A 21,286-nucleotide genomic window follows, 5' to 3' on the forward strand; every position below is an offset into this window, starting at 1 on the left:
ATGCGGGATGGGCTTGAATAAATTAAGGAACAAAAAGGAGAATGGAGAAAATGAGGGTGAGACAAAGGAAGAACTACAAGGAGAGTAACGTCAGAGATTATATTTTTATTCTGAAATTATCATATAATATTAACATCGTAGTCCGGGCTCCCGATTAACAATTGTAGGATAAAATATTACACCATCATCCTACCCCCATCGCATTGGGGCAGAAATTTCGTACAAACCGGTTTGTAGAAAATTTTATACAACTCACATATAAGAGAAACATGTGCTTCTTACATGTCAAAGAATATATGTCAATCTTATATATGGATGGTATGAAATTTCTTACAAGTCGGTTTGTAGAAAATTTTTGTCCATCACATTAGGCTAATGTGGCGGCCGGTATTGCCAATCAGCCATTGGATTTTTTATTTTTTATTTGTTTTATTTTTATTTTTTTAACAATGGTTGTTAGGCACATCAACCCAATATGATAAGGATGCAGTATATATCATTTCTCTTATGTATTATATTGGTAGTTATGGATAATTGAATGCAAGTGTTCAAGGGTATACAAAAATACCCCTGATTAAAAAAAAAAAAAAAAAAAAAAAAAAAACTGATTTCTTTGTCTTTTTTTAAAAAAAAAATAAAAAAAATAAAATTATAAGAGGTATTTTTGTTACATTTTGTGCAAAAGTGAGGACATTGTAATCCCAATAGTAAATTAAGAAGGGCATTGAACAAATTAAAAATTTAGAAGGACATTACAAATAACTTAGTGGTTAGAGGGGCCTAGAGGTAAAGTGGAAAAAGGAGTTGCAAAGGTAGGTCTTTTCCATAGTTGATCCTAACCAAAGAAATAAAAATACAAGACATGAGAATACTTTTAAAAAACAAGGTTGAAAACGACCCATTTAATAAGCTAATGTACTCTAAAGTTAACAAGGGAAGGTCTTTCTTGTTGTAAACATATGGATTTTCCATAGTTGATTCTAATCAAAGACATAAAAAGACAAGTTATGAGAATACTTTAAAGAATTCGGTTGAAAGCGACCCCTTTAATAAGATGTGCTCTAAAGTTAATACTAGGGAAGGTCTTTCTTGTTGTAAACCGATATATGATCTTTTGCCACCTCAAGACACAACTCTTAACCACCTTACCAATGTGATAAGGTGATCTCCTAGCTAGCTTTAAGGTTTTTTTTTTTTTTTTTTACTAAAAACAAAATAATAAGAAAAAAAGAATAGAAAAAGAAAGTAAAAATTGCAATGTGAATAAAGGTGATAAAAAATTGTCTCTTAAAATGACAATATATCATATTTCTTGTAAACCTATGGAGTTGCAAGTGGATATCTAATTATCTATGAAGATTGGTGCAAAGGATCCTTCGAGAGTTCGAGTTGAAGAGAAGTTAGAAATGATTGGGGTGGGAATGGGTTGTCCAGGGACTGGATTCAAGCCTATACCCAATTACTAGGACAAGGTATTAAGAAGTATAGTATATAAGACCTTTGCAAGCCCATTTCTATGAGGGTCCAAGAAGCTTAATCAACATTGGGTCATTCTGTCCAATTAGATTATGATAAGCAATTTTTAGCCCGGCCCATCTAATTACAGTGTTCTAATATTATTTAGTTTGCAATAGCAGTCAATGCATGACTTATGGTTGCAAATAGAAGATTGGGATTGGGTGGAAAAAGATGCTCGTATTACATGCAATACGGGCAGTTCATTGTAGCCGATCCAAATCCAAATCGACACGTCGTTTTGTGCCTCCTTATTTTAAACTCTAAGAACCTTTGAAGGAAGCCATACTAAACGCAATCCAAGAATTTGTTTGTTTGTTTTTTTAGACAGCAGACACATAAACACAGGCGCGTGTTGGATTGGAATTCCTTACAATTGACAACTCGAATTGTAGCTAATTTAGGTAGCCAATTAAGAGGCAATTCTAATGGGGTCTGCCTATCTAAATAGGCCTCAAGTTGTCTCGACAGGTAGATTCTATTGGAACCCTCCCTCGTTAGGGGATCAAACAAACAAATTGCAATTCATTAAACAAATTGCTGCCCATTCTAATCCTGTTTGTGCTTACGCTTTCAAATATGGAAAGAGAATAACATCTATAAATAGGTTGACAAAAAAGTCAATTTAAACGTGGCTCCAATACTGCGGTTTTATTGTCAACTAATTGATTAATTCTATTCAAAGTTCTTTTTTTTCTCCCTTTCCTCCTAATTAAATAAAAAAGTAGGAAAAAAGAAACTGTCAAAAGTATGCTATTTCTTTCAACCCTTTGTCAAGCTAATTTGGTTCACCAAAAGCACAAACTTTTATTCATAATTATATTAAAAAATTACGTGTTTCTCATATGTTAATATAAGCCTTTGAAGCAATTGAAAATGGGAGATACCGGCCCAAAGTGGTCATCCATCAAAAATTGATTTAACAATACCCAAACACAGGCAATTTATTTATTTATAATTATAAAAAAAAAGGCAGCAAACACACAAACACATACGTGTGTTGGATTGAAATTCTTTACAATTGACTGCTCGAATTGTAGCTAATTTAGGTAGCCAATTAAGAGGCAATTCCAATAGGGTTTACCTATTTGAATAGGCCTCAAGTTGTCCAGACAGGCAGGTTTCATTGGAACCCTCCCTCATTAGGGAATCAAATAAACAAACTGAAATTAATTAAACAAATTACTGCCAATTCCAATCACGTTTGTGCTTGCACTTTCAAATATGGAAAGAGAAAAACTTCTACAAATAGGTTGACAGAAAAGTCAATTTAAACGTGGCTCAAACACTGTGGTTTTGTTGTCAATTAATTGATTAATCCTATACAAATTTATTTTTTTCCCCTTTCCCCCTAATTAAATAAAAAAATAGGAAAAAAGAAACTGTCAAAAGTATGCTATTTCTTTCACCCCTTTGCAGTGGCGGACCTAGGCTTTTAAAAATGGAGGGGCCAAATTGAAAAGAAAAAAAAATAAAAGGGGCAAAATTAAAAAAATTAAAAAATTAAGGGGTAAAATTTTAAATTTTTTTTTTTTTTTTTTTGGAAAAAAAAAATTTTTTAGGGGAAAATTTTGGGACTTGGGGGGCCAGGGCCCCCCCTAGCCTCCATGTAGGACCGCCCTTGCCCCTTTGTCAAGCTAATTTGGTTCACCAAAAACACAAACTTTTATTCATAATTATATTAAAAAATTATGTGTTTCTCATATGTTAATATAAGCCTTTGAAGCAATTGAAAATGGGAGATACCGGCCCAAAGTGGTCATCTATCAAAAATTGATTTAACAATGAGAAATGATCCGTACACTCATTTCTCACAACACTACCAAAACAAGCTGACGTGGCGGGTAATATTTTATTATTTTTTTTGTTTTGTTTTGTTTTCTTTTTGTAAAAATATAATAAAATATTACCAGCCACGTCAGCTTGTTGTGGGGCTGTTGTGAGAAATGAGTGTAGGAATCATTTCTCTTTAACAATATCCAAATTTGTAAACGACGGTGCCCAAACACAAGCAAATTTTTTTTTTTTTTTTTTTTTTTTAATTTTAATTTTCTATTGTATTCTTTATTATTATTATGGATAATTGCACCATTGGTCTCTGTGATATGCCATAATTATTTTTCACTTTCTATAGTTTAAAAAGTTCATGGGAGGTCCTTGGGGTAAGCAATAATTACAAATCGATCCCTGGCGTCAAATTTTGTTAAAATTTTTGACAGATTCTGTTAAATGCCACGTTAGCACCACTTCAGACCAATAAAAATGCGACACATATCAATCTTAATAAAAAAATTATTAAAAAATAAATAAATATACTTATTTTTTTAAAATGCTAACGTGACATTTAACAGAACCTGTCAAAAATTTTTACGAACTTTTTGACGCTAGGGATCGATTTGTAATTATTGCTTACCCCAAGAACTCCTCCCATGAACTTTTTAAACTATAAGAAGTGAAAAATAATTATGACATACTACATGGACTAATGATGTGATTATTTATTATTATTATTATTATTATTCCTATTAGACCAAACACACGCAACTATGCAGAAAAACAGGCATTGGAAGGACCAAAAAGTTTGATAATGGCGTGGGCCAGCACAAGGCCATCAATGTAGCCATCAACAAGTTGCAACCGGGTGTTCCTTGGAGAACACGGTCCCTCACAGGCTCCAAACCCTTGATGTACTTGCTGTTAATTACGTGTCCAATTTGATCATAATCATTGTTAGATAAAATTTTCTTCCAAATTGAATTGAGAAAAGAAAAATCTTTCGGTCAGGTCTTTTAAACAGCCATATATTTTGATATATATATATATAAAAGAAAAAAAAAAACTGTCTCCCATAGTAATTAAAAGAATTATATTGAAAATTGACTTGGACAGTTGGACTAGAATTTGGTTTCTATTTAAAGTGTATATTTATAGGAAAAATTAATTCATATATATATATATATACTACTGCAATTCCATTATCAATGTCAAGGTTGAAACTAATTGCTGTTTTGGTCAAAAACATATCTTAACTAACAAGTTTTTGTACCTAGCTTTAGAGATAGTGACCTTAAAACATTCATATATATATATATATATATATATATATATATGGGTTTAGACAAAAGTATATCTTATCTAACAAGTTATTGTACCTAGCTCTAGAGGTATTGTCCTTAAAACATTCATATACATATATATATATATATATATATATATATATATATATATATATATATATATATATATATATATGGCTTTAGTCAATAGTATATCTTATCTAACAAGTTATTTTACCTAGCTTATAGGTATTGTTCTTAAATATTCAAATTTGAGATATAGTTATATCGTGATTATAAAGTAATGAGAAATGCTACTTAATTTTCTTTCATCATTTTTTAAACATTCTCAGTTGAGTTGGCATGCTCCGTCCACTATTGATATCTTCTTCTTTCTTTTTTATTTATTTATTTTAATTAAGGGTGGATGGAGCATGTCAACTTGGCTCAAAATGCTAGGAGAATGCTAAATAACATTTCTTTAAAAGAATTTACCAATTGATATATGAATTGATAATAATTAAATAAATGTCATGGTAATAGTGGGTTCGGCTTGGGTCCAGCCTTCAACTAGAATTGGGTTCGATGGAATTGAGACACATGTCCTAATCCCGTCGAATCCATTTTCAATTGAAACTGGACCAAACCCAAATCGAGTAACTTAGTGATTATTTTAGAGCACACATCCTAGACCTTAAAAATCCTTTATAATGATGCAGGCCATTGACCAAATCTGTGGGTTGTAGTCTACCAGAAACTTGTGTTTTGTCTAAAGCAAATGGCAAGCTGCAGCATTCAGTAACACGCTGTTCACTGCTCTTGGGCCAAAGTTACGCAAAAGCACCTTTTATGAAGCATTATCCAAAAGCATACTGTAACGGCGGTTAATTTTTGACACAACTCGCATATTTGATATGAATTGCCACCCCGAATATGCTATGGATCCTTCCTTTGTCAATTCAATTCAGCCAACACGGCCCAAGTGGCCGAGTTGATAAGCACGTTTGACCAGCCACCAATGTCCACAGATTTTGAATTTTCAAAGGGCTACAGTGTGTCAAACAAGCAACTGGTTTTGCCAGTCTTTACTGCTGTGCGTTACGTGAAAGCAATACAGGCTTACAAAGCCGAACTTCTATATAAAACTACCGTTCAACAAAGCTGCCCACAAACCAAACTTTCAACGATAATTTCTGCAGCACTCTTGTCTGTCAATGGTTCTCTTGTTAGAAAGAATTAGCAAGCTCTACTCCAAGCTGGAGAATCATCACCACCACCACGCCGCCGACCCCCGCCAATCCAAAGCCTTGTCGGCTTCTCTGCAGGCCTTCCAATCCGATGTCTCCTGCTGCTTAAATCGGTTGCGGTTGAATTCGAAACCCGGATCAGAATTACTGTCCCTGACATGGGTTCGACAGTGTTTCGGCCTCATTCCGGTCATCAACAGAGCTTTTGCAAAGCTGGTTGTGGATATAGACTACCCCATTAGTAAATGGGAAGTTGCTTCTGTGGAAGAATATCTAAACTACAGCTTGATTTTGCTGGAGCTTTTCAACTCTATTAGCTCCTCTCTTGCATACCACGGACAAGCCAGGCTCTCTCTGGCTCATGCTTTGAGCCTTGTGGAGGATTCCCCTTCTTCAGCAATAGAGCGTCTGAAAGCAGTGGAGCCAAGAAGTGTCAGCAAGGATTTAAGGGAAGGTACTGAAGAAGCTACAGAAAGGATTTGCTCTGACGAGGAAGGGGTTATGCGTGAAGCTTTAACAGTCATGAGGAGTATCGGATTCTGGGTATGTGGGATTGTGTTGTCTTGTTTATGCAGTGATGGTAAACCATATTTGGAGATGAGAAAATGGGTTGGTGGGCTGGAAAATTCTTCTTTTGTTGAATTGGATTCCAGTATACGTGAGATTGTTATGGAGAAAGGAAGTGTTCTAAAGGAGGTAAAAGAGCTGAATGATGCAGTTTCTTGCTTAGTTGCTGCCTTAGTCAGCGGGAAATACAGCGAAGCAGCCAAAGAAATGGAAGGAAAATTGGAGGTCTATGAGAAACTAGTGGACGGTTTGAAGGATGAGGTTGATCATCTCTTCTCTGAGGTTTTGGCTGCCAGAAATAAATTGGTTGATTGCCTTCGACACCCAAAGGAATAGCAACATATGTATTCTTTTCTTTTTATTTGTTTTCTTTTTTCTTTTTCTTTTTTTTTTTTGTTGTGGAACCCCTTCAAGGCAGGATCAATTTGTTATCCATCCCTGTCGGGTAAATACCAGATACATGACTCCGCCCGTAAGAATTGTGTATTGATTAACCAAACGGGTCAACCTGACCCGTGCGGGCAACATATGTATTATTTTCTTTGTATAGAGTTTGTTTGTTTGTTTGTGAATTCTGTAATTCTCATTGAAACTATGTATATAGTCATGATTTGTATTTTGAACAAACGCTTTGTATCTACCAAAATAAACGAACAAGTTACCATAAGATAAAAGGAATTATCACAATGGAAATTGATCAACATAGATCACCTACTGTTATACTTTCTTTAAGCAGAAAAAATGGATTTTGTTATACTTCATGCATCTTACTTGGGATGTTAATATGTCTTTGGAACAGAGGAAAAACATTTTGGAACTTCATGAAATTAGACTTTTAACTCCTAAGAACTATGGCACAACATTGGTTTATAAAGAAAAATAAAAATTGTTGGAAATGAAGGGAAAAAAAAAAAGAAAAGAAAAAGAAAAAAAAGTTGGAATCTAAAGCAATCATTCAACCCTAGCTTCCAAGTGCACATGGGAGGAAATGGAGACAGAATATTGACCAGAAGAGAGTAGATAAATTTGCAACAGAAAATACAAGACTACAAACCCCTTCTAAGGTACACTAAAAATAGAAAGCTACTACTATAATGTGTATCTCCATTGCTTCAAATGCGGGTAAAACTAACTATACTTTTTGCATCTCCATTACCCAAACCTCCTAAAAGGAAAATCTATATATCCACTTTGATGACTTTGGGTCACCTAAGGATCCTACCATTCTTTTTTTCTTTTATATTGCTTAAATGAGGCATCCACAACTAAACTAGACTCAACTGTATCAAGTTCATTTCAGTGCTGTCATTTCTAATGCAAGCAAAAGAAGATGGCCAGGAATAAAGAGATCAGAAGAGGCCCATTTGACTCCCTGAATCATTGGAAAGGGTTTCTCTCTCAGGTTTCTTTGTCTTGCGATAAACATCAATTGGCAACCTGGTAGCATGAAGAGTAAATGTGAGACTTTGAAGTATAGCAGAAGTTGCATAATGAGAATTTAATAGAAGAAACACATTTCAAATCATGTCTTCCAAGAATATCCTAGCATAAGTCGACCAAAAATGAGAAAAGGACTGATCAGGAAAATAATATGAGAAATGAATGTAAATATCATCTAATCCCTTGCCTTCCTTCTTCCTTGTTTTTTTTCCCTTCTTCTTCCATGTCATACTTAGAACCCTACCTTTTACATGAATACATAATTGCAGGCCTAGGAGGGAAGGAGGTTGCATTAGGTAGACAACAAGGGAAAAACCATTAACCAATCCTTTGCAAACAGCCTATTCTGTGATCTTAAGCTAGCACGTTCCTTTCCCAGTGGTATTACATTTAAGATAGAACTAGATAGGGGCTGGCCTGGCAAAAAGGAATTATGTAGCCAAATAAGGCTTTATGAATTTAAGGATGATAGGAAACAAAGCTAACAAAATATGCCAACCAAGACACTGTATGGAATCATCATATCATTGTATGATTTCCAAGATCCATCTATGTCAATATTCAAGTTTTATACGTGAGGAAATGCAACTGGAGGTGTGGAACTTAAACTTGATTATTACGCCGGGTAAGTAGTTCCAATAACCAAAATTAGATAACACCATTCCAAAATCATTATCTGGATGGACTCTTAAACAACGTACATGCATTAGTCTAGAGGTCTAGAGAGGCAGCAGCATATTGCAATTTAGTTAAGGCCGAAGGGTTAAGTTTAAAGTAAAAAAAGACCAGTACCCCAACTGCAAGATAGTGTCTGAATCCTCTTTCGCAATTTGATAATTGCTTGGCACATCAGGACTTGCAACACTATGATTGGCAAGGGTATTATTCTTCCTTTCTACAGGGTAATATTCGCGATAAGATGGGACTGGGTGGTCAGCTGGTGGAAAAAAACCTCGAAGCTCCTCAACCTACAATACATAGCAGACAAAAATAATCGCTGAAAGACAAGTTAAAATCAGAAACTCAGATGTGCATCAACAAGAATATTGTATTGCCTGTCTGCGCAAAGTTTCATTCTCCAGCATAGCACGTTGCTCCTGAAAACAGAATTGAACAAAGTAATCATTCAAAAAAGAGCTCTAGATTTCTTTTCTTCATGAGCAGAAATAAAAGATTATTTTATTATTATTATTATTATTATTACTCTTTTTTTTTGCACCATTTTTTTTCATCGTAAAATATTTTCTAAGCCAAAAACATTTTCAAAGAAAATGAGCTATTGTTTTGCTGTTTGCTAGCATGCCTGAAAATGAGTCTGGAAAATGTTTGGAGGAAATAAGCATTTCCTCAAACACTTGGTAGGCAACAACTTGATTTGTCAGCAGAGGCCGAAGAAATAAGTAATTTGGCCAACAAGCTCAAATACAAAATGAGAAACAATCAAATTATCAACTGGCTTGTCTGGCCAAAACTAATTCGTAGAGAGAGATCAGAAAACCACACAAAGTTGACATGAATCAGACTTCACCTAAGGCTGCACCCATCCCATCCGACAAATCGCAGCCGTCCGCCTCACCATCATTGGACAAGGCTTCGTTGGTATCGATAGTGGCGGCGGTGGGGGACCCAGAGGTGGGGCTGGGGCGGGGCCCAAGAGATCGTGACAGTGGAGCGGCGCAGCTAGTTCTCCTTCGCGTGCAAGTGGATGGTCCATAATTTTTAGAAAGTCAAGGCTACGGCTTTCTGAAGCAAGTGCTTTGAGGTAGGTGGCTACGATTGCCGCCTCCTCGTGTACCCCAAAGGCCAATCGTAGCCGCTGCCCAACTACATCTCCGTCTACCTCCAAATCATGGACCCTCACGGCACATCGCCATCCAAATGGGACTACTCCGCCAGCTACTGCCTCGCCATTACCAACCATTTCGACGATTCCAAGACCATCCACCGAGAGTCCTAGACCTAGCACATCATCGTCCGAACTTGAGAGAGAGAGAGAGAGAGAGCAGGTGTATATTTGTACGGTGAGGGAGAGATCGTGCGAGAATTAGAGATGCGCGGCAAGGGAGAAGGGGGCGGAAAATGGTTTACGAAAATGAAAAGCGAAGACCATTTTATGCTCCATTTAGCTTATTTTCCGTGGCCAACCGAAAATGTTTTTGGTTTGACTTAATTTTCAGCTGCCCCAAACACCTGAAAACGTAGAAAATACTTTCTGGAAACGATTTTACACCTAATATGACACCTCTCCTCTCATATGCTAGCAGAATCTAGAACAGGCTCAAGTCTGCTGTTCAACAAAGGTATGGTTGTTTCTTTTATTTCACAAAAAATTGTTACTTGAGAATAAGCATAAATGGTTGTTTCTCAGCCGCTAAAGAGTATGGCTTTCAGATCAAATGAAGACTTGCAATTTGTGTAAGGGCTCCAATATACCTGCATTCTTGATTCCTCCAGCTGCTCCATCAGTAATTGCTCCTGAAATGAAAGAAAAATATTAAAGGCCTTACACCTCAAATAATTTAATATTAGTTACAACCACAGAATCCGAGATTTGGGAAAAATTAAGAAAATAAAATCTTTGAGAAAAAACCAAAGACAAATATAAATTCACAGAACCTTTCTCTCCTTCACAGACAATAACCCTTCGCTTAACTGCTGTTCAAGGTGCTGCAATTCTTTTAAGCACAAGCCAGTCAGGTCCTTACCCATCAGCCGTCTACATAATCAAAATAACAAAAAAATCATACACAATAGGACTTTCATTATTCAAGAAATCTAAATAATTAGAAGCCCAAATAATTTAAAGATTACTGATTACATACAACTGTTTCCTCTGTAGCTTTGCAATTTCATCTTTTAGGAAATCCAACTCCTTTGAATCTTGCTTCTGAAGAGAAAAGTATAGTCCAATGCATCAATCCACACATGACTTCAGAGGATATTTATCCAAGAGAGTGGACAAAAGGGTACACGAAATGGATATTTTCATATATATATAAACCAGATAAAAGTACAATTAAACTGATAAATATCAAAAGCAGATATCCAGGGACCCTATACGAAGACATAACCATGTGTGGGTTCAATGTAAAGAGCATAAAATCTTTTCAGCAGCTCACTTTTTCAATAAGTAGATATGTAACTATTATCTAGCTTAAAATTTTAGTACATTGTTAGAAATAAATGTCACTTCAGAATATAGTGAATTATCGCACTATATTATATTGTCAACTAAACTAGCTTGCTTGAGTAGAAGCTCCAGCCAGGATTCTCAAGAAGTTTCTTGTCACTATTGTTGTCCAACAAAACTGAAAGCAAATATGTAATGCCATGAAACAGTCTTCAAATGGCTCGTCCATCAGCTTAGGATCCTTCCATCTGAGTTATAGTGATCATATGGATTATGATTTGGAAACAAACCACTCTCATTTCCTCTTCAATCATGAATATAATAGAGTTTAATTGAAAGAATAAAAGAGAGAACATGCATAATCCCATAAATAAATTGGTTTATTACTACCACCATGGCCATCACCATCACCATCGCCATCGCCATCATCATCATCACCCATGAAGCATGGGACTGGAAAAAAAGACTAGACAGAGAAGAAGAATGAAGCTGAAAATGAAAGATCTAAGCCATGTCCTTTTCTTTTAGTTTGAAGTGTTGATAAGAATATTGAGTTAAATGCATATGATATTTTCCCTCTTTTTAATGATAATTAGTTTTGAAATCCTTTTATTGGGTGCAAGAATTGGAAAAAATTTACAAGAAACTGAAAATTAAAATTTAGATTTTACATGAACACACTTTACCTTTCATCCGTGCTTAATAAACAAATTAGTATACATTCAATAAAAGAAGACATACCTAGCTATCAAACACAAGATATCCCCTAGAATGTGACATACCTATATATGATAACACTTTTTTCCACTTAATATATCTACTTGTTTTTGTCAAAAGCACACTTTTAGAGTTTCTCAGGAAAGGAAATGATTTGGACCAATGAAATAGATGTTTTAAATTTTATTCTCTTTGTTGAAGTCTATAGTAAACAAGAGCCTCACTAACATGGGGAAGGTTATCAAGACAAGAGCTAAAAGACAACAAATTAACAAACTTGTCCATCTACAATTAAATTCCACAAGAAAAAAAACAGATGTCAAAACTCTAAATACGTACGACGGAGTACCTCTGCCCTGTATTCTACTATAGCAGCCTCAGGAGACTCTAGACACTTGTTGTATCTTGAAAGTGTTCCCTTCATACTGCAAAAAATAAGAGTAAATGAACATAACTAATAATTAGACTATATTATAAGAAACAAGGCATCTCTTCTTCCTACTCCATGTGCCTAATTCATTCGTGTAATGTACATAGTCATCATGGCAAAGAAAAATGGCTAAAATGCTTTCTTTAAATCCATATCAATATTTACTCAAACCTTCCTAAATTTCTCATACCAATGATTTTAGCACTTCCTCATTAATGTAAAGTTCTTCGATACTCTGTCATCAACAACTTCATTGTTAACTAACACTAGGATCTCTAAATCTTTTGCATTCTTATTCAGCGTTTTCCCTCTCTCCCCTCCGAGGGCGACCACAAGGCAACTTTAATTTCTTCCAAAGAATAGACAGGTTTGCTCTCTCTCTCTCTCTCTCTCTCTCTCTCTCTCTCTCTCTTAAGAGGGACTACTGCAACTTGTAAGGAAGGAAAAGGGCATACAGAAGGAGGGATCTTAAATAATGGGAAAGGCGGGTCAACAACTTATGAAGGAGGCCCATTAGGCCTTCTGTAGGCAATTGATTGGCAGGAAGCTTGAAACTGGAATACTAGACTGCAGGCCTAAAGCAACCATATGCAGCAAGCACTGTCAAATACAGATTGGATGCTTGCCTCTGCAAGGTCAATAAGTCAATGCGGATCATAGCATAATTCGTAATGAGCTGCACCTATTTAGTATTTAAGTCATCTAGTCTCTTGCACAGGCTAGTTTCTGGTACTTAGTCAGGGCTCTCAGGCCATTTCATAGCAAACTATATGGCACTGTTTCCTGCTACTAGCAAGAGAAAAGCTCATCTGAAGCTTTCAACATCTACTACTGGCCAACATCCAACTATTTGAGAGGCTTAGAGGCACAACCACCCCACATCAAGCCAAGTAGAATCTCTTATAGGGAAAAAGGCATATCAAATAAATTATGGTAAAAATCCATGTCAAATCAAATATGGGGAACACAGCAAATAAAGAGGCATGGTTTAAACTGAATGTAGAGTTTCTACAAAGTGGATAAGTTAAGTAGGCAATGAGGAGGAAAAGGAGCAGAGGACGGTAAGAGTCCAGTTCTGGACTTCTGATTACAACTCAATATCTCTGTTGAGCATGTTGGAACAAGCCTATTTCAACTTGAATGTTTGTGCCTTAATCAATAAATAACATTACACATGGAGGCACGCAAGTATATCTGCATTCCTTAAAGTCGGGTAGAGAAGAACAATTCAAGCAACTGACATTTCTGAAAAATAATATCCAAACAACAACTTATTTTCTAGTAAATTCCAAAAAATTTCTTGAGAGATAAAACTTAGCATTATTTGAAAAGCAGAATAGTCCAAAATTCCAACTCCCCTTTATTTATTTAATTTCTTTTTTCTTTTTTTTTTTGAGATCAGTAATAGAACAATTCGATATCTCGACATCGATAAAAAGCAGTCAGAATATCCCAAAAATAAAATTCCAATATTTGGTTTTCACAACAATAGAATAAGAAAGGTACAGATCAACAAATATAACTACAAATACCTACAAGTAAATCGAAATATAACTAACCCCCCAAAAAAATAAAAAAGATTATAAAAAATAGATAAAACATTCCCTTCACAAGTCAAGTAGAGTTCACTAGAATCTGACTGGACATTAAGGGTGGGGGGGGGGGGGGGGGGGGGGGGGGGGAGGGGTGGTGAGATATAGATCACTTCAAACACCATAAGAACAGAGACAGCAGATATAATAAACAAACACATGCAAGCAAGTGCAAAATTCAAAATTTCTACATAAGTCTAATAAACTTCAGCAAAATCTACTGAAAGACCAAATAAAAAATTAGAAAACAAAAATGCAACAGTGTGGGGGGACATATTCATGAAACCTATATTATTATATTAAAGCTCATAAAAACGTGACCTTGAAGACCATTTAAGATATCAAAATTTTTGTTCAAAATTTAGGAAAAAAGAAATACAAAAAGAATCAAACTGAATACACCAATCCAAACATAAAAAATCTTCAAAAAAACAGAGCACATACAAACAAACATAACAAGAAAGAAAAAAACACATGCAAACATCTAAAAAGAAATTTTTTTAAGTAGATCAGAAATATTAAGAACAAAATCCGATACTTACCCAGAACTGGAAAACTCAAAGAGCTTGCCAGTATTGGAGAAGATAATAACGGCAACCTCAGCATCACAGAGAATAGCGAGCTCCTGAGCCTTCTTGAGCAGGCCAGCACGTCTCTTTGAGAATGTGACTTGCCTGCTATTGGCATTCTCGATTCTCTTTATCTCAATCTTCCCTCGACCCATTTCTCAGAGCTTCAAACCCCACAAACCCAATTGATCAAAACCTCTACAAACCCAGAGAACCCAAACTAATTTCTATCAATTATAGAATCTCTGCTTATTTCTCTGAAAAAGGAGCTTCCTTTGGCTTTTTGGGTTCCCTGCTAAACTTGGGAAAGGTGGAGAGGGTTGCCAAATTTAGAGGGAGGAGAAGATAGAGAGGCGTGAGCGAAAGAAAGAGAAATAAAGAGAGAGAAAGAGAGCGTTTTTATCCCAAATGGCGAGAGCCTGGAAACGGCAACCTTGCATGGCTCTGTATTCTATTTAGAGTGTATTGCATGACTCTGTTTGCCACATTTGGAGCAGTCTTCTGGTGTCATTGGGTCTCTTTTGGGCCCCACTCAATACTTTATTTGTTTTTTATGGAATACAATATCTCTTTGGGTCCCACTATTTCTTTTTTGTTTTCAAATTTTTTTTTTTTTTTTTTTTTTCAATTTTTTTTTTTATTTGATACATTTATGGTAGTTTATTACTGCTTCCACATATAGCAAATCCCCTGCCAAATTTAGAGACTTGGGTAGTGGGTTTTCTGTGCACTTTGCTGTTTTAGGAGGAGTCCTTGGTTCCCTTGCCACTTTTAGAGTGTTTTGGTGTAATGGTGGTCTTTGGGGCCCACTCTGGTTTGAACTTTTGGTTCTCTATTTGCCTCATTTATTGGTATTTCTATTTTTTCTTCCCTATTTTTGCTACATTTGGTAAAGTCACTGCCAAATTTAGAGGCCAGTGGCATTTGGCTTTCAGATTTGTTTTTCCATATCTAGGGTTTTGGCTACATATAGCATCACTCCACCAAAATTAGAGAAGAAAAAGTTACTAGCTGTAAATTTATGCAGATTTATGCAGATAGTATTGCAGAAGGTAATTCTTTCAAACTGTTTATTAAATTAGCGTATATCTTTAGAGCGCGTGATTTAAAAACACTGATTTTCAAGCATTTTGGATAGGATTAACATATTATGAACATTCTCAGGTGCATTCTTATTAAAAATTATATATGAGAATCACACGCTTTAAAAATATGTGTAAATTTAATAAATCGGGTCGAAAGAAATTGCTCAATACAAAGTGTAGATTTAGAAGAAAATTGTGCATAAACCTTTATTGAAGTAGAACTGTCCCATTTAGGATGGAAAGAAGTAATGACTCTTTTGGTGTTTTATTTGGGTTTTAATGATTTTCGCCAGATTAGGTTGAGCTCTGGCATAATTTTACAGTCGGGTGGCCATATTTACTTTATTTAGATGGCTAGTTGTAATGGCCAATTTGTATTTTCTCAAGAGCATTATTCTTGGATAACCTCTTTTGTGTGCATATAAATTCCCTTCAGTGCTATACTACTTTTAGCATTCATTTATTGCTCTACCAACCTCTATTCAATGTATAAGGAACCCGAATTTGAGAGAATTTTGACAGGTAATTATGAAAGATCATTTATAGGATATGACTCACCTAACCGGATATGTAGTTGGACAACCTAATTTTTATTTGGTCAGTGAGTCTTATAAGTGGTCTTTCACAGTTACTAGTCCAAATTCTCTCAAATTCAGGCAGATAATTTGAGAGGATCATAATCCCTAATTAATTGATTTTTTTTTTCTTCTTTATAAAAAGTAATGATAATATATACCACCTAAGCATCTTACAAATATCCTATAAAGTTGATGGGGCAAGGTCAAGTAATTCTTAGATAAACTATTGTTTAATGTGTATATATATATATATATACTAAACATTATCATATCATATTTTATGAGATATTTGTGTGGTATGTAGCATTACTCTTTTTTAAAAACAAGTTTACAAAAATATTAATTGGAATATGCTATAAGTTGAGCTCAAATTTTTGTGATCAATCTAATAATGCTCCATCCACCTAACCCAAAAATCTCCTAATATTAGTATTGATATACCGGATATTTACTCGGCCAACCTAGGTTGAGAATGCAAACTTGGGGACACATGATTTGGGCCAATATGATAAAGCCCAAGCTACAGGCCAACCCACAAAAGTGAGCATGCTAACACGGTCGCTACTTAAACGATGGTAAAAGTGTGACAAAGAGAATGACTACCATTGATTTCATCATAACTATTAGTGAGTGTGAAATTCAACGCATTGTCATATCACAAACATAACTTACTACTAAGTCGTAATGCAACGTCACACTTAACGTCGTAATTCGGCGTTACACCTAGTCAAGACCATGCGATCAACTGCATCATCAAGTATCGTCATTTTACTTTATAAATGATAATTAATTTTTACTTCTTAAATAATTGTCTTAAATATTAATGACATTCCAATTCAATTTCACTCAATCTCTTGATTGGACCACTAAATCTTTAATCTTTTTACCTTTTTAATTCTCCGGACTTTCTAGCCTTCTAGGTTTTAAAGACCATGCTTTTTTTCTTAGTAATTCCTACTACTAGACTACTATTTTGGGATTTCTTTGTTGGTAAGATAATTTCCTTTCCTTCTATCTATGGACCTTTTGTTCTTCTTTTGAGGAACCACCTTGGACTCATTCAAGCCCGTGTTGACCTTTGTTTCCGTTTTCCCTAAGGAAGTGGTATATATTATCATTACTTTTTATAAAGAAGAAAAAAAAAAAAAAAAAAACCAATTAATTAGGGATTATGATCCTCTCAAATTATCTGTCTGAATTTGAGAAAATTTTGACAGGTGATTATAAAAGACCATTTATAGGATAGAACTCACCTAACCGGATATGTAGTTGGACAACCTAATTTTTATTTGGTTAGTTGGTCTTATAAGTGGTATTTCACAATTACCAGTCCAAATTCTTTCAAATTCAGGCAGATAATTTGAGAGGATCATAATCCATAATTAATTGGTTTTTTTTTTCTTTATAAAAAGTAATGATAATATATACCACCTAAGCATCTTACAAATATCCTATAAAGTTGATGGGGCAAGGTCAAGTAATACTTAGATAAACTATTGTTTAATATATATATACTAAACATTACCATATCATATTTTATGAGATATTTGTGTGGTATGTAGCATTACTTTTTTTTAAAAACAAGTTTATACAAATATTAATTGGAATATGCTATATAAGTTGAGCTCAAATTTTTGTGATCAATCTAATAATGCTCCATCCACCTAACCCAAAAATCTCCTAATATTAGTATTGATATACCGGATATTTACTCGGCCAAACTAGGTTGAGAATGCAAACTTGGGGACACATGATTTGGGCCAATATGATAAAGCCCAAGCTACAGGCCAACCCACAAAAGCGAGCATGCTAACACGGTCGCTACTTAAACGATGGTAAAAGTGTGACAAAGAGAATGACTACCATTGATTTCATCATAACTATTAGTGAGTGTGAAATTCAACGCATTGTCATATCACAAACATAACTTACTACTAAGTTGTAATGCAACGTCACACTTAACGTTGTAATTCGGCGTTACACCTAGTCAAGACCATGCGATCAACTGCATCATCAAGTATCGTCATTTTACTTTATAAATGATAATTAATTTTTACTTCTTAAATAATTGTCTTAAATATTAATGACATTCCAATTCAATTTCACTCAATCTCTTGATTGGACCACTAAATCTTTAATCCTTTTACTTTTTTTATTCTCCGGACTTTCTAGCCTTCTAGGTTTTAAAGACCATGCTTTTTTCTTAGTAATTCCTACTACTAGACTACTATTTTGGGATTTCTTTGTTGGTAAGATAATTTCCTTTCCTTCTATCTATGGACCTTTTGTTCTTCCTTTTGAGGAACCACCTTGGACTCACTCAAGCCCGTGTTGACCTTTGTTTCCGTTTTCCCTAAGGAAGTGGATTCTCCTCCGTTTGGCAACGCTTTTTAAAAGTAATTTTCAATGGGTAAATAAACAAAATCGTTTGAAAGTGTCTTTCATGAAAATATTTTTAACCATAAAAAATATATCAAAGAGTGGCCGACCACCCTTAAGTTTGACAAAGGTAGTCCAACCTCCTAAATAATTTTTAGACAGTTTTTTTTTTTTAGTGAAAAAAAGTACATATACTCCTCTTAAACTACCACTCAATTGTCAATGCCCCTCTCAAATTATTAATTATGTCAATGCCTCCCTTCAAACTATCAAAACATGTCAATGTCCCTCCCAAGATCAACAAAAAGACAAAAATGACCCTAATTTTTTTCAGTAAGACAAAAATGTCCTTATAAATTTTTTTTTTTAAAAAAACTAAAAATTAAAAGAACGAATTTTTTTTAAAAAAAATTAACGAAAAAGTAACTGAAAATTATAAAAATAAATAAAAAAAAACAAATGAAGAAAAAAAGATAATCCCTTTTTTTTTGTATAACTTTTTGTTATTTTAGATTTTTTTAATAATTTTTTTTTTAATTTTAATTATTTTATGAAGGGTATTTTTGTCATTAGGGAAACATTGACATTTTTTTGTAGTTTTAGGTGTGAAGATTGACACAATTGGTAATTTGGAAGGACATTGACAATAAAGATAGTTTGAAGGGGTTATGTGTTTTTTTTTATTTTTTTTTTGAATAAAAATTTGTGGGACAATTTTTCCTAAAATAGTTTTTCATCAAAACATCCAAAGGCATTTTCAGTTTTTCAAAAAAAAAAAAAAAAGTTTTCAACGGAAAATAAGAAAAACTATTTTTCTAAGTCAGAAAACACTTTTTGAAGACAAATCACACATGTTACTTTTTGAAAGCTTATCCAAAGGAGATTTATTAACTATTAAATTTCCCCACTTCAGTGCCTAAATGACTATCTATAATGGGTTTTTGCTGGATTTATCAAATTCATTCTGAATCACATGATAACTGTGTGTGAATTGACATTTCCTAGGCTCACATTGCTATGTAGATCACAACTAGCCTTACTATGCCTAATTGAATAAGAGCAACATGTAACTTTGCCGTATTTTATAACTTACACCGACACAATGATAAATTAGGTGGCCTTGTTTTATGGTTTAAAGTTTGATAGTCCAAAAATCATGATACGGTGTAATCACGTGAAAGCATTCAAACTTCACTTTGTTCAGACAAGTGTTCGGACAGGTGTTCTGACAGTCCGAACAGGTGTTCGAGCTTCTGTTTAAACAGAATGAAACTCGAATGCCCTTTCTCATATGAACTGTTCATTGCACATACAATAAATTGCTCTCGTTTCACCCCATTTGAATTCAATAGCGTAAAGGAAAGTGCAAGACTATCCCAATTATATTAATATAGTTCGAATATTAAATTAACTTTCAACCGAGCAAAGAACTTTTTTGCAACCGAGAAAGGAAATAACATGTAAGCTTGGGATTGAAAAATGGGGACTTTTTAGCAAATTAATTAAGAAAGGCTGCATTAATGCAAAGTCTCCTCTGTTCAAGGTATATTTCCAAACATCAAAGTTCAAACCATAAAAACCAAAAACATGTCCTTAGGTCGCATGAAGTTAACAAATTTAAAGATTTAATTTATTATTATTATTATTATTAGTTGTATTTTTGTGGAGGGGGTTGGAGGGGGCTATAGCTTTCTCTAGCCTCCCTTTCGGCTGTCTCTGTATGTGAAAATTACATACTTTAAGAACACGTGAGAACATTCATTACACGTTGTTAGTAGCTGGGTATATTTTACTTTTCTGTAATGGTCACGGTGCCTAGATCATCAACAAGCTTAAAAGATGTTTGTGAAAAGCAGGAGAAATTATATAAGCATGTAAGATAATCTTTTTAATCTTTAGTATAGAGTACACTGACTTGCCTTTCTTGTCTCTTTTCTTGTTTTTTCCTAAGCAATAAAGGAAATGGGGGATTACAAATGGATCTTTTCTATTGTTGATTCCGATCTAAGATAAGGAGAGGAACTGAGAATGTTTTTTCTTAAAAAAAATAAACCATTAGAATCAGTTCACTTTGCAACCTGATGTGTTCAGTGATTAGCATTCTAAAAAACTTTTGAGGCAGTCCATCTCTGGAGAAGGTGGAGCTGCTAATGGATGTCTTCTGTGATAGGAGCAAACGTCCGATCAGAAAGAAGTCTAGCTTTGTTGATGGCTAGAGAGATGGTGAGATTGTCCCCTTAAAGAATGAAGAAACTGTATATTTTACTACTAAAAGAGAAACATGTGCTTCTCCAGCATTGGCATCCAGAGGAGGAAGTCTACTTGTAACAGCCGAAATAATATGACCATTAGAACACTAAGGACAGCTCCTGCTACCCCAAAACTGTGCCTCACAACAATGTCAAGGCTTGCTTTAAGGAAACATTGGTCCATATGTTCTTCCAAGCCAAAGAGTGAGTTGTAACCATTTGGGAAGAAATTTGCGTTTCTTGTCTTTGTAAATCACTAAAAAGGGTTATATGATTACCAACTCATAGTTATGAATAAAGTGCCCTAGCTTTTATTTGATGCTTTTGGATTTGGCAAAGGTGCTTAAAAAAAACCTATAAATGATCTCTTACAATTTTTTTGACGGTTCGAATTTAATTATACTCTCTTTTTCATGAAAATGTTGAAATAGATCTTCTATAACTTCTTTTATACATCACTTGAGCAAAATTATGAGTCTTTTACCTAAACGACAGGGTGACACATGAGATTCACAAACAAAAGTTTTCTTCGAAACTGAATTATAAAAAATCCCTCAACCTAAGTTATTAAATTGATATTTGTGTCCTTAAAACAGTGATTCTTACAACCATTTTTAAAATGCATGTAAAAATTACAAGCTCTAAACACTAAAAGTTTAATAGACCGAGTTGGAAGAATTTCCTTCAACCTATATTGAAGGAAGCCCAATTTGAAGGAAAAATTGTCCTTTT

The 21,286-nt window shown here is 34.5% G+C and overlaps 2 protein-coding genes across 2 annotated transcripts; one reads left to right on the plus strand and one right to left on the minus strand.

The window, feature by feature from the left end:
• The first annotated feature begins 5,785 nt into the window (after positions 1-5,785).
• LOC133879282 (UPF0496 protein 4-like) lies at positions 5,786-6,721 on the plus strand. The gene has a single exon (XM_062317810.1). The coding sequence runs from the start codon at positions 5,786-5,788 to the stop codon at positions 6,719-6,721; it is 936 nt and encodes a 311-aa protein (XP_062173794.1).
• Positions 6,722-7,387: 666 nt separating this feature from the next.
• LOC133879527 (agamous-like MADS-box protein AGL15) lies at positions 7,388-14,529 on the minus strand. The gene is made up of 8 exons (XM_062318101.1): positions 14,237-14,529; positions 12,022-12,097; positions 10,648-10,712; positions 10,442-10,541; positions 10,259-10,300; positions 8,881-8,922; positions 8,618-8,793; positions 7,388-7,822 (listed from the first exon to the last, which is right to left on the minus strand). The coding sequence occupies exons 1-8, from the start codon at positions 14,416-14,418 to the stop codon at positions 7,735-7,737; spliced, it is 771 nt and encodes a 256-aa protein (XP_062174085.1). The 5' UTR covers positions 14,419-14,529; the 3' UTR covers positions 7,388-7,734.
• Positions 14,530-21,286: the final 6,757 nt, after the last annotated feature.

This window comes from Alnus glutinosa, chromosome 10 (assembly GCF_958979055.1).
Source record: "Alnus glutinosa chromosome 10, dhAlnGlut1.1, whole genome shotgun sequence".
In the NCBI taxonomy this organism is placed as follows: domain Eukaryota; kingdom Viridiplantae; phylum Streptophyta; class Magnoliopsida; order Fagales; family Betulaceae; genus Alnus; species Alnus glutinosa.